Raw genomic sequence first — 13109 nt, forward strand, 5'->3', positions numbered from 1 at the left:
GTGCTTCCCGGATGCATGGCAAATTTTAAGCTATGGACCTCTATCATAATGTCCCTTTTTAACTCACTGTCACCTATAACACACACTCTGTTCTGGAATCTGAGCAATCCATTGGCATAGACTCGAAATTCTGAGTTAGCTCCATGTTCTGCATCTTTCTTGAGGGCTACTAAGGTGGGATCGGTGGGCTGAGCTTCCCTTATTCTCTGGATTAACTCAGCCTGAACAATCAGGTGGTGCAAACATGTGACTCTCTTCAGGTCATGAAGTCGTACCTGTTGTGTGGCCCCTATCTGCCTGCATTCTGATATCATCAAATGGGCTAATGTACCTGCAATTTTCCTATTGAGTGCATTGGTTACCACGTTACCCTTACCCGAGTAATACAAGAAGTCGCAATCATAGTCCTTAAAAAATTCTATCCACTTTTTCTTACGTATGTTGAGATCCTTTTAAGTGACTATGTGTTTCAAACTCTTGTGATCGGTATAGATCTGAAAGGTCTCCTCATACAAATAATGGTACCAAGTCTTCAAGACTTGAATGATTGTGGCAAGCTCTAAGTCATAGGTGGGATAGTTTCTCTCATGATTTTTCAACTACCTGGATCCATAGGTTATGACCTTCCTATGTTGCATCAAAACACAACCCAAATCTAAGTATGAAGCATCACTGTAAACTGTATATCCACCTGATCTGCTCGGCAAGGCCAACACAGATGCAGTAGTCAGCTCCTTCTTTAGTTCTGAAAAACTTCTTTCACAGTCTTCGTCCCACTCAAACTTGACATTCTTCTTTGTGAGCCGAGTAAGAGGAGCAGCTAGAATAGAAAACCCTTCCACAAACCTGCAGTAATACTCTGTCATCCTAAGAAAGCTACGGATGTTCTTAACCGATGTCAAATTTTCCCATCTGAGCACTGCTTCAACTTTTTTGGAGTTCACTGACACTCCATTCTTTGATATGATGTGTCCTAAGAAGGTAGTCTGCTCAATGCAGAACTCACACTTACTCAACTTTGCATACAGATTCTTCTCCCTGAGAACCTGCAAAACTTGAGTCAGATGGTGAACATGTTTCTCTTTGCTCTTTGAATAGACCAAGATATTATCGATGAACACAATGACGAACTGATCCAGGAATTGTCTGAAAACTCTATTCATCAACTCCATAAAGATGGCTGGAGCATTGGTTAGTCCAAATGGCATGATCAAGAACTCATATTGTCCGTACCTGGTTCCAAATGCTGTTTTGGGAATGTCTTCTGCCCTAATTTTTACCTGATAGTAACTTGAACGCATGTCTATCTTGCAGAAGACTTGGGCACCCTACAACTGATCAAAGAGGTCATCGATTTTGGGGAGGGGATACTTGTTTTTGATCGTGACCCTGTTCAGACCTTTGTAATCAATACAAAACCTCAACATCTAATCTCCCTTTCTTGCAAATGTGACTCCGCCACCCCAAGGGGACACACTATGTCAGATGAATCCATTATCCTGCAATCCTGTGATCTATTTCCTCAGTTCTTCTATCTCAACGCGGCTGATGTGGTAAGGAGCAACCGAAATAGGCTTGGTGTCTGGTGAAAGGTCTATGGTGAATTTGACTTCTCTGTCCACCAGCAATTCAGGTAGTTCATCTAGAAATACATCTGAAAAGTCTCATACTACTGGAATCTCTTGAATATAAATTTATTTCTTAGGTTTGTCCTATACCACGTCCGGGTTGGCTTCTGCATCCTACTGAGTGAGATTGTAAGCCATGCCCTAGATAGGAGGTCTGGCCTGATTCTGGTTTTTCGGGCACTCCCTTGCATAATGTTGGGCGCTACCACATATGCGGTAGGTGTTGTTGAGGCGATAGTAGGGTCAGTCCCTGTGATCCTTGCCGTAATGCTGACAGATCTTATCGCGTCCTGCTACTGGAACCTGAGGGGGAGCTTGAGTCATTGGCCTGGCTATCTTGTTCTGTTGAACAGGTGTAGTAGGTGCTCGTCTACGGTGTGGAGCTGATGGCCTGAGGTTCCCTGCTGCTTGAGGGAATGTGTGAAGGCTCCTCTCCACTAACTGTGCCTTGGCCAGAACAACCAAATAAGTACTGAGCTCGAGAACATACAACTGTTGTCTGACCTCAGGACGGAGACCCCACTCGAACCTTCTAGCCTTCCTGCCTGTGTCCATCATGCTCTCAGGAGAATATCGACCCAACTCCAAAAACTTGCGAACATATTCTGATACAGTCATGTCCCCCTGGACCAAGTGTGCAAACTCCATCTCCTTCAGATGTCGGAGATGCTTTAGGAGGTACTTTGCATGAAAGGCCGTTAGGACTATTCCCAAGTGACTGGAAAGGGCAGAATGGTCTGCTTGAGTTGCCACCAGCGGTCTGCTTCTCCTACCAGCATATAGGCAGCAAGGATGACCTTCTGTTCAGGGATCACCCCGAGGGTCTTGAAGACATTCTCTATCTCAGATAACCAGAATTCGGCCTCTTTAAAGGAGGACCCCCCTGCAAAAGTAGAAGGATTTAGTCTTTTATACCTTTCTATGTAGCTTGGGTCCATCATTAGAGGAGTTGGGTCCTGTGGATGAGGGACTAGGCTAGGCTGAGGATGGACTAAATGACCTTGCAGTGGTACTTGACGATACAGTGGAGGCACCGGATTGTACTGTGGTGGTGCTGGGTGATGCAGTGGCTGGGCACCAGATCATATTGTGGTGGTACCGGGTGGTACTGTGGAGGAGCAAGGTCATATTGAGGTGGCTCAGAATCCTCCTGCTACAGGGGTGGCTCAACCTGTGGCAGCGGGGGAGGGTCAAGCAGTTCCCTCCTTTCCTTCCGGGCCTGCTGGGCAACAATGAGTCTCTCCACCATCTCAAATAATTGCTCAACATTCTCTCTAAGTGAACCCTCTCGGGCTGCTCGGTTTAGTGGGGGTCTTCTTCTCCTCATATATATGTACCTGCATTTCACAAGGAATGGTTGAGTAACAATTCATTATTTTTGGTGTTTCTTAAGGGTTTTGTGTAAAGAATGGGTTCGAGGAGCGCGGCTCTGATACCAACTGTAACGATCCCAAAAATATCCAAAGAAAATAAATGATAATTAAAGTGCAGAAGCGAAATAAATATTCAAGGTTTACATTCCTTACACAATAACTTAAAGTACCAATTAGTGTTATGAAATTCACCCATTTGAAATAAATACAAAAAAATAAAGAAATGAACGGAAAATAAGGAAAACTAGCATTCTACTCGTAACCCTTTTACGGATCAGGCTTTGGATCCTAGTCCTCTTGATCTGAAATGGTTAATAGGGATGAGCTACACTAGCCTAGTAATAATATCACACTATATCACCAACACATAAATGAAGGTTGGTAGAAAAAAAATAAAAAAATAACTAATGGAGTACTAAATTAAGCAAATTCATTTATCAATAATAAAATCATTTACCGTCCACTTACCGTAGTGAGATTTATAGAAAATAACTTATAGAAAATAATAACATTATATATATTATGATTCCGTATATACTTGGCAACATAGCACATATTATACTTTTATATTCAAATCATCAAACAATAATTGTCCCTTTTTCCACCAGCCTGCTGGTATCCATGTGGGTTCATAGGGATGTCCCTGCTATGCGTGAACCTTTTTTCTTTAACATTCTCAATTACGGGTCGTCCCCATACCTGTCCGGTATGAGCGCCAAATTACCAAAGTTCAATACCCCGTCCGATATGATGGTGAAACGGGTCGTCCCCATACCTCGTCCGGTATGAGTGCCAAACTACCAAGTCTCCATACCCCGTCCGGTATGAGACACGTTCACGGTAGGGTTCTTTGTATACTCAGTTCGTTCACCATCTCCCAAGATATCCAATAAGGCTGTCGTTTCATCCAGTCACTTAATCACACAAGTTTTTCGTTTTTCTTCAGTCTCTATTTTTCTAATTCAACCATAAACACGTAAAACAACAATACATGCATTCAAAGCTATAAAATAAATCAATAAGGCACTATTATGCATTTAAACTATAAAAATAATCAACAGAGAATAGTTCTCGATTCTGCCTCCATTAGCAATCCGTAATTAATTCTGAACATTTTCTAACTTGTACAAAATATCGTATTTATTGTTAATTAGACTTCAAGAGATTCTTACTCAATTTGATACTCGAAAAGCTAAACTGCTGACTATGTCTACTGGCGGTCCCCGGGTTCCTTGAAATTTTCTTCGGGAATCAAAATCACCACTACATAGAAAACCACCACATAAAACCACCTAGTACCGCACGCGCCTCCACGTGCTCTCCCATGCGCCATCACCCATGCCATCACACAAGCAATCACACGCGCGGTCGCCGAAGTTGTCATACACCATCGCCGCTAGAAAACACCACAAAAACTCGTAAAACATCATATCCAACATGGATCTGTCAAAAAATGCCTTAAAACTGCCAAAAAATGCCTCAAATCTGGCATTGCGTGATTCAAATGCAATCACGGCAGCTCCGCATGCTCCGGCGATGGTGCCGCCGCCCGCGGTGGTGGTTCACCTCGGGTCAGCTATTTTCAGCCGTTTTTAGCCGAATTTGGCCGATTTCGCATCAATCCCTGCGAGAAAACATGTTAAGGGGCCTCAATTGGCAGAAAAAACATAAAAAATTAAAACTGACGGCAGTGGGGCTCTCCAGCACAGTGGCTCCTCCTGCTCATGTTGCGGTTGGGTGTTTTGCTCCAATCAACCTATAGAGAAGGAAACGGTTATCACAATGATGGAAAAATTATGAAGAACGGGAATTGGGAAGGGCCTCATCGGATGCGTTTTGTGAAATTACCCGCGGCAGCGCCACCGGGCTTTGCCCATATTTTTCGACCAATCGACCAATCTTTTTGCTCCGATTTGGCCAAAGGTGTGTTTAAAATTGAATTCTGGGCAAAAGAAAAAATTCTTAACTCCTTTGGCGGTCGAAAAGGGCTCTGACGTGGTGACGAGTGGCGGCGGTCTCCTTCCCGGTGGCTGGGTCTTCTTCTCCGGCGAGGGGGTCTGGTGGCTAGGGTTAAGGTTTCGTGTGAATGAGGGTTATTTATATCCGTTCGCATTTAATCTGGGTCATCCATAACGTTTAATCTGGACCGTCTGATCGCGATTAAATAGGGAATCAATCTGGACCGTTCATCGCAATCTAATCTGGACTATTCATCGCAATCTAATCTGAACCGTCTGATCATATTTAAATCTGATCGTCCGATCACGTTTGGGGAGGAAACGCATCTGAGCCGTCCGTGCACACAGGAACGGATCTAGGTCGTCCGATCGCGGGCACGCGGATTGCCTGCGTGGCACTGCATCAGCGTTCACTGCACGAGGCGCATCCTGATTCGTCAAGGCTGCTGACCAGTCATCCTACTTAGCAAAACTTCTCTAAATTATATTTTGAGCCCTAATTTTTTATTTTTCTTTCAAAAATACTCCCAGAACCCAAATTTTTACCCCTTTTTCCCCAAAAAAATTTCAGTTTAATCATCCACCAATTTTACTTCATTTTTACTTTAAATTAAAATTAAAAAATTGAAAAATTAAGAAATTATATTTATAAATAAATCTTAGATTGCATTAAAATTAATTTAGGGTATTACAACTTATAGATAAAAAAAATCATTCTTAACAAAACCATCTAAACCTTAATATGCTTATTTAAAAATAAATCCAAGTAAATTTTTTCTTCTTAGAAAGATCCAAAAACAACTGAATACTTGGTCAAATCTAAGTGGTAAAACTTACTTTCACAACTTATATCATAATGTTTGAGTAAGTTTTTAATTGTTTGTTGTGATTAGGTAGTTGAGAAGGAGCACAATCAAATATGACAACTAAATATAATGGAAGAATTAAAAAATCACTACTTAAGTAGTAACAGCAGTAAAAGAGTAATAGTCTTTCCGTAACTTGTTGAAGCCATCACTGCTTACATGGATTACCATTATAAAAAGCAACATAAGCACATTACCTAATAGTTTGTCCCACCTCATGCCAACATAATCCTTTAAATCGCTCGCTCTTCCTTTTTTTTTTTTGAGCTAAAATCTCTTGCTCGTCTAGTTAGAAAGCAAACTATAAGAGTTTATATTTTATTAGTGATATAATCAAATTTTATGAAATTACATTACAATATTGTAATTTTAAAAAAAATGAATAGAGTTTTATCTTTAAATTTAGAGGCAAAATGTCTATTTGGATATTTAATATAATATTTTACTTTAAAAATAGATAAAAATAAAAATTAAATTAAATAGACCGTATTGTACTTTTAGCACCAGTTGTTAATTGTTATTAGAAATACTGAAAATAAGTATATATTTTATCCTTGAATATAAAAGCAAAGCATCTATTTAAGTAGTTAATACTATATTTTAATTTAAAAATAGATAAAAATAAAAATATAAGTAACTTTGTGGCAAAATAAAATCATCATTAAAATTCATAAAATAGATGTTGTCAATGTCATTATTTTTTTGTGCAAACTCGCGATTTAAAAAAGTTTATAGCAAATAAGCTTTTAACAACATAAATCGTAGCTAAAAGCCCAAATAAGCACAAATATTTTTCCTATTTCTTGTAGTGCCAAAATATCAATGTCAAGTGCTAAAATGTATGCAATGAATATATTTTTTTTTTCAAAAAAAAAAAACTTAAACTCTTCATATAAAAATACTTCAATGATCAAAATGATTGTACCATTTAATATCAATGTGAATGTCATTCAACACAACACTTGTTGTACCAATTAACTTATCATATTGTTTCATGTCATCTATTAGTTTAACATAATCTATGATTTTTTTTTTTTTATCTGGTTGTGATGTAATTTGTATAATTTCAATTTTGTTAGTAGCAATTTTTATGGATGTTAATATTTTTTCATGCATATAGACAATTTTAATATAAGATTTATACTTATCTTTTTAAGGGTTGTTTTATACTAAATTAAAAATTTGATATCATGTAATAAAATAAAAAAATAATGAAAAAGGAAGTAATTAAATAAAATTAATAAATATAAAATAAAACTAACAAGACATGATTTTGATAGAAATAAAATAGAATAGAAAAAAAAAATAACATGCAACGAAATAAAATTGAAAAATAGAAATGAATGTAATAACTTAATATAATATAATATGAAAATTGAAGAAACTAAAACGATAAGAAATAAAAAAATATAAAATAAAACACATTTGTACGTAACCAGATATCAAATTTTGATTTGGATTGATTATAAAAAACAAAAAAAAACGATTCAAAATTGACCAGCTGCCTCGCAATATTATTTGCATTCCAATGTTTTAATAGAATTTTATTTATTTTAATTAAAATTTTATAAGATTATATTGACTATAAATTTAAATAATATTAATAAACTTGGAAATACTTGAGAATTGATGAATTACTCATGCCATTAATTCTGTTTTAAAAAATAAATCTTAATAATAAAAAAATGTATCCAATTTTGACACGTCACTCACAACAGTGTTAGCTTTTCACTACCCACCCCACGAATCGTCTTTATAAATCTCACTTCCTACCGAGAATTATTGAGCTTCATTTCATTCATACCGAACTTCCTCCCACAGATGGCAATGAAGCGTGCTGCTACTTCTGCAATTAAAGCTTTTGCTTCTTCTCAGACTTCCTTTTCAGGTTTATCAACGAATTTCGCCCGTAACCTCCATGTAAGCCTGTTTCTAATTCTCAATTATCAATTATCAATTTGTAAAATAAGAAGAAAATGAGAAGCATCTGATGTTGATGATCATCTAGTTTCCATAAATTTTCCGGCAGGGGATTTTGGAATTGGTTATTTATTTTTTATTTTTCCTAACAATTGAACTGTCTCAATTTAGTCTTGCATGCAGATTTTGGTTGACGATCATGGTTTATTGTGGTTACCGTGCATGTTAGGTCTTGCAGTGGTGTGACTGTGCCGATCGCAAAGCGAGGAGTCGATTTGTTTATTTCTGGTCTTTGATTCACTTATTAAATAATTAATTATCAATTTATTCTCGAGATACGAATTCTCTGTCAAAATTATGAGAAGACAGAGAAAACATCATCCGCTAGTTAAGATCTTGACAATGAAAGAAGGCTTATAGAGATTTTATACTCTTTTTTTTTTTTTTTTTATTTTTCCATCTTCTTGATGTGGTTGATGTATTAATGTCTATCTGTGCGGCTACAAGCAGGCGTCTCCAGGGAGCAAAAAGATTGTTGGGGTGTTTTACAAGGCCAACGAATATGCTACAGAAAATCCCAATTTCGTAGGCTGTGTGGAGAATGCATTGGGCATACGCAACTGGCTGGAATCACAAGGCCATCAGTATATTGTTACGGATGACAAAGAAGGACCCAATTGTGGTAACTATATATGTAGACTATAGCCCTTTCACGATGTTTATGTACATGCCTTTTCAGCTTAGGAACGTTATTAAGCCTCTACATTGATACTTCCATAAATATTATGTGATTATATTCCATAGAGTGTTTGGCCATTCCGTTCAAGGGTCTAGAAATGTTGAATGCACCTGCTGATCTAAAACTTTAAAAAGATTGTGGCTTACTGTCAACAGTTGGTTTGGTTTTATGGACTATGCTATCATCAGAAAGAGAACATTTTGTATCTGAATTTCAGTGGTGGATTGGAATCTCTGCTCAGCTATATGCACTTGATTATCTAATGTGTTAGTAGTTAATACATTAGTTGAGCCTAATTGGTTGAAGTGATAAAATTATCATCTAAATTTACTTTTTTCCTATTGTCCTCTTGTCCTTACTCAGAACTTGAGAAGCACATTCCTGATCTTCATGTGCTCATATCGACACCCTTCCATCCAGCCTATGTGACAGCAGAAAGGATCAAGAAGGCCAAAAATTTGCAACTGCTTCTTACAGCTGGAATAGGGTCAGATCACATTGACCTGAAGGCAGCAGCAGCTGCTGGGCTAACTGTTGCAGAAGTCACCGGAAGTAATGTGGTTTCAGTTGCGGAAGACGAAGTCATGAGAGTACTCATTCTTATGAGGAACTTTGTGCCTGGATACCAGCAAGTAGTTAATGGAGAATGGAATGTTGCTGCTATTGCTTGCAGATCTTATGATCTTGAGGGGAAGACTGTGGGAACTGTTGGTGCAGGGAGAATTGGCAGACTTTTACTCCAAAGATTGAAACCTTTCAATTGCAATCTTCTCTATCATGATCGGGTCAAGATGGATCCGGAACTGGAGAGTCAGATAGGGGCAAAGTTTGAGGAGGATCTCGATAAAATGCTTCCCAAATGCGATGTCATAGTTGTCAATACTCCTCTTACAGAGAAGACAAGGTATCATATACAACCTTATGTCTAGTTTTCCATGCGCCATGAATATCTGATTTTTAATTTTTTATGGCCTCCGACCCAAAGTCAAATATGTGAGCGTTAGAAATTGGGACTTCCTGCTGTTAAACATAGTCATAATCCTTTGGATTTTTATCAAGGAAACTCATCAAATTTTGATGTTGTGAATCAGGGGGATGTTTAACAAAGAAAGAATTGCAAAGATGAAGAAAGGAGTCCGTATTGTCAACAATGCCCGAGGAGCAATTATGGATACACAAGCAGTTGTCGATGCTTGCAATAGCGGACAAATTGGAGGTAAGAACTAGTTGAAAGTTGGTATTTGTAGATGGGGAATCCTATATATGGTGCTGCAGGTTTACATACTTAGATAGTTCTTTAAGATTCCTTGCAAATGGCATGTGGAGTTAGTTCAGAAGTTTTTTCCGCCTTAATCTCTTAGAACAAATGCCTTTGTGTCACTTTCCCCTTGCTGAGAATTAATTTTTGTCGGAAAAGGGTTGGTGAGTTTTTGTAAAAATGTGTTATTTACACATTATCTGGAAGCAATCTCTCATATCAGTTTCTTTCATTCAGGTTACAGTGGGGATGTTTGGAACCCACAACCAGCGCCAAAAGATCATCCATGGCGTTACATGCCAAACCAGGCTATGACTCCTCATATTTCTGGTACTACCATTGACGCACAGGTAATTCGAGTCATCAAGTAAGATTTATTACTTTTCTTTATTTCAAATCATCCAACTCCTCACAATCATATATTGATATTGCACAGTTGCGGTATGCTGCTGGAGTTAAGGATATGCTTGACAGGTACTTCAAAGGAGAAGACTTCCCTGCAGAAAACTATATTGTTAAAGATGGTCAACTAGCAAGTCAGTATCGGTGATTTTGTGCTTCCAAAGCCTGCAGAGTCTTGGTAAAACTTTGTCCAGGTCTTTAAGTTCCATTTCCAAGTTTAAAAAAAAATAATAATAATAACAATAAAGTTGTAATGACTGAAGTCACAACAGTAGTATCATCTTCATGTGTGTGTGTGTGTGTGTCAGTTTTAAAATTTTAAGTCTGTAAATGGATGAGTTTCAATAATTGACTGTTTTTTGCTGGGTATATCGAATTTTTGTCATCTTTTGTTCAATAAAATGAATAGTAGGAGGTATTGTTTATAATACTTTATAAACTATATTGTGTTCTTTTAAAGAAAAAGAATTGTTGTGTTCTTGACTTGGGTTTCCGATAAGGAAAGATACTAAACAGAAAGATTGATTGTATTAGTATTACTTTTGAATTGTTAATCAAGTAAACTTGGGATTTGGAGTAACAAGGAGGATATCATTTAAGTGTCTGTATTCTGTTTAAGGAATTGAAGATCCTTCATTTGCAATTGAATTGCTTCTTTTGATAGAGGCTTTGGCTCCACAACATCATCATTGCCTTCGGCTACCCTCCTCGCCTTGTCTTTCACGATTCTTTGAATTTCCAAGTGCTTGATTGTCGGGAAAACAGCACTGAGCATCATATTTAATAGTCTCTCATCTTCATCTTCTATAACTTCCTTGTCAAAACAACAAACATAAATTGCTTCAACTGCCTTCTCAACTCGAATCTCCATGGGGATTACTGGAGCAGCAGTCTTCAGTTTTGCTCTTCTCTGAACCATACACAATAATCTTTTCTTCATTCAGTATTACAGAATCATAATAATTTAACTCAGATACTTTTGACATGTCAGAGAACTATGTGTTGAAATAGAAGCAACCAAACTAGGTAACTGAAGCGAAAAATTACCTCTCTTGCCTCATTCATCAAAGCGATAAAATTCTGCTCTTCAAATTCAATGTCATTTGAAATTCGAAGCCTCGCTACTCCTTCTAGGATCTCTTCTGATTTTAAAAGGCCAGCACCAACAGCAGAAACCCAACAGCACAGTAAAACGTATAGAGGATCCCCTGCCTACCCAGTAATCAACACACAACAACTCGTTCCAATTAAGAACAACAAAGAAAAGAAAGAACACCCACGAAAAATAAATCAAGATTTTGACGGAATCATATTCTTAAGTTCTTACCCAAAACAATATAGTGTCAAGAAGAGCGCATGATGAGCATATAAACTAGTATAGATCTTAGTACTTGGTCAATATGAGATTATATTCTTCTTTGACACACTCTTCTCATATAAGCGAAACACATTCATAAATAGGTAGGCAGGAACGAATCACCAACCCGATATTATGCATGACTAAACTATGATGCAAAATTGACTCTGATTGCATGTTTGATTCTTACCAAAAATTATATGCTATGAAGAAGAGTTACATGACAAGCATATAAGCTAATATAAATCCTCATATTTAAATAATACTGAATTACATCCGTTAAAACACATAATCATAAAAAATTTTGGCGAATATCATCATCAACACTTAAACCCAACAAAGTAGCATAAACGAACTTAGCAATAAATGAAACATTCTATGACTCGATCTAAGAACTTGGATCCTAAATTAGAGCACCTCAGACTCGCAAGGTATTTAAATCCAAAATACTCTACCATTGAGCCACCTCCTCAGGTGGTATAAGATCAAAATTCTAATCGCTAAACATGTATTCAACTTGTGTGATTACTCAATAATGTCAAAAGAAAAAAGGTATGCTTAATTAAGTGAAGCAAAACAATAGCTACTATACCTTGCCTCTTCTGTCTTGGAAATCATAGAAAGCTCTTGAGTCATTGATGCTGCACTTCTTTCCCACCCTTCTCCGAAACTCTGCAAAATCAACAATATCGCTACCTACGCCGCCTTCATCGTTGAGTATTCTGGCGACAAGTCCGATTACAGGCAGCGAGCCGATCACCTTGTTGGCGAAACCGGAGATGGAGTTTGAATTCTCCATGTAAGCTCTGACGGGGAGGTGCCATTTTGCTCTGGTGGTTGGTGTGGAGGTAGCAGCAGTGATTTGGTGGAAATGAATTAGAGAAGGGGAGATATTCTTGCAGGAGGTTAGGGTTTGGATCAGGGTCACCATAGTTGTTGATATGTTGGTTTTGGCGTAAATGCTGGCCCCTCGTTTATATATGTTATCCAGAGTGAGGGTTTTGATTGGCTGTTGCTGATGCATGAGAGAAAGTTGTACAGGAGCTGAGAAGTTGGATCACAGCAGATCATAGCCGGTTACTCGTAGTCTTAAAAGGCTCGTTAACAAAGCATTAAAAGAAAGTTCTGTTTACCATTTTGATTATTTAAGGCAGAATATAATGATCGACAAAAGAAGACCGCAAGTACAGAAAATTCTTGGATAAAGGATAATAGTGAGGAAGAGATTATGGGATTTAGTTCGGTTAACTGTTGCATGTTTTATTTGTTGTTCAGGCAGTTTTATGTTAAAGGGTTAAAGTTGAAACGATATGTGCAATTTAAATCAGAGCGGATTGGATTATGTTCAGACCGGTCCTCATTCCAGGACGAAATGGACCAAAGAGTACGGTATGTTCCGTTTCGGTTCCAGTCATGACTAATAATAATTTTTTAAAACATATATATTTATTTATATTAGGTTCAATACTAATTGATTCTTATATTATTTTTACATATTCCAGTTGATCCTTGTACTAATTTTTTTTTTTTTTAAATTATTTTGGTCATTATATTTTAAAAAATATATATATATTTATATCAATTCGTTAAATGTAATTATCACTATTT

At 37.3% G+C, this 13109-nt stretch overlaps 2 protein-coding genes across 2 annotated transcripts; one reads left to right on the forward strand and one right to left on the reverse strand.

The window, feature by feature from the left end:
* The first annotated feature begins 7585 nt into the window (after positions 1-7585).
* On the forward strand, positions 7586-10513 carry FDH (formate dehydrogenase). Its single transcript, XM_022044472.2, has 6 exons — positions 7586-7745; positions 8256-8427; positions 8848-9388; positions 9576-9700; positions 9980-10092; positions 10179-10513. Exons 1-6 carry the CDS (start codon positions 7647-7649, stop codon positions 10290-10292), a joined length of 1164 nt encoding a protein of 387 aa, XP_021900164.1. The 5' UTR covers positions 7586-7646; the 3' UTR covers positions 10293-10513.
* A 140-nt stretch (positions 10514-10653) lies between these two features.
* On the reverse strand, positions 10654-12595 carry PDE329 (calcium homeostasis regulator). Its single transcript, XM_022044473.2, has 3 exons — positions 12094-12595; positions 11192-11356; positions 10654-11054 (listed from the first exon to the last, which is right to left on the reverse strand). The coding sequence occupies exons 1-3, from the start codon at positions 12523-12525 to the stop codon at positions 10740-10742; spliced, it is 912 nt and encodes a 303-aa protein (XP_021900165.2). The 5' UTR covers positions 12526-12595; the 3' UTR covers positions 10654-10739.
* Between the last annotated feature and the right edge of the window lie 514 nt (positions 12596-13109).

The sequence above is a fragment of the Carica papaya genome, chromosome 1, assembly GCF_054855325.1.
Source record: "Carica papaya isolate Zhongbai chromosome 1, ASM5485532v1, whole genome shotgun sequence".
NCBI classification, from domain to species: Eukaryota; Viridiplantae; Streptophyta; class Magnoliopsida; order Brassicales; family Caricaceae; genus Carica; species Carica papaya.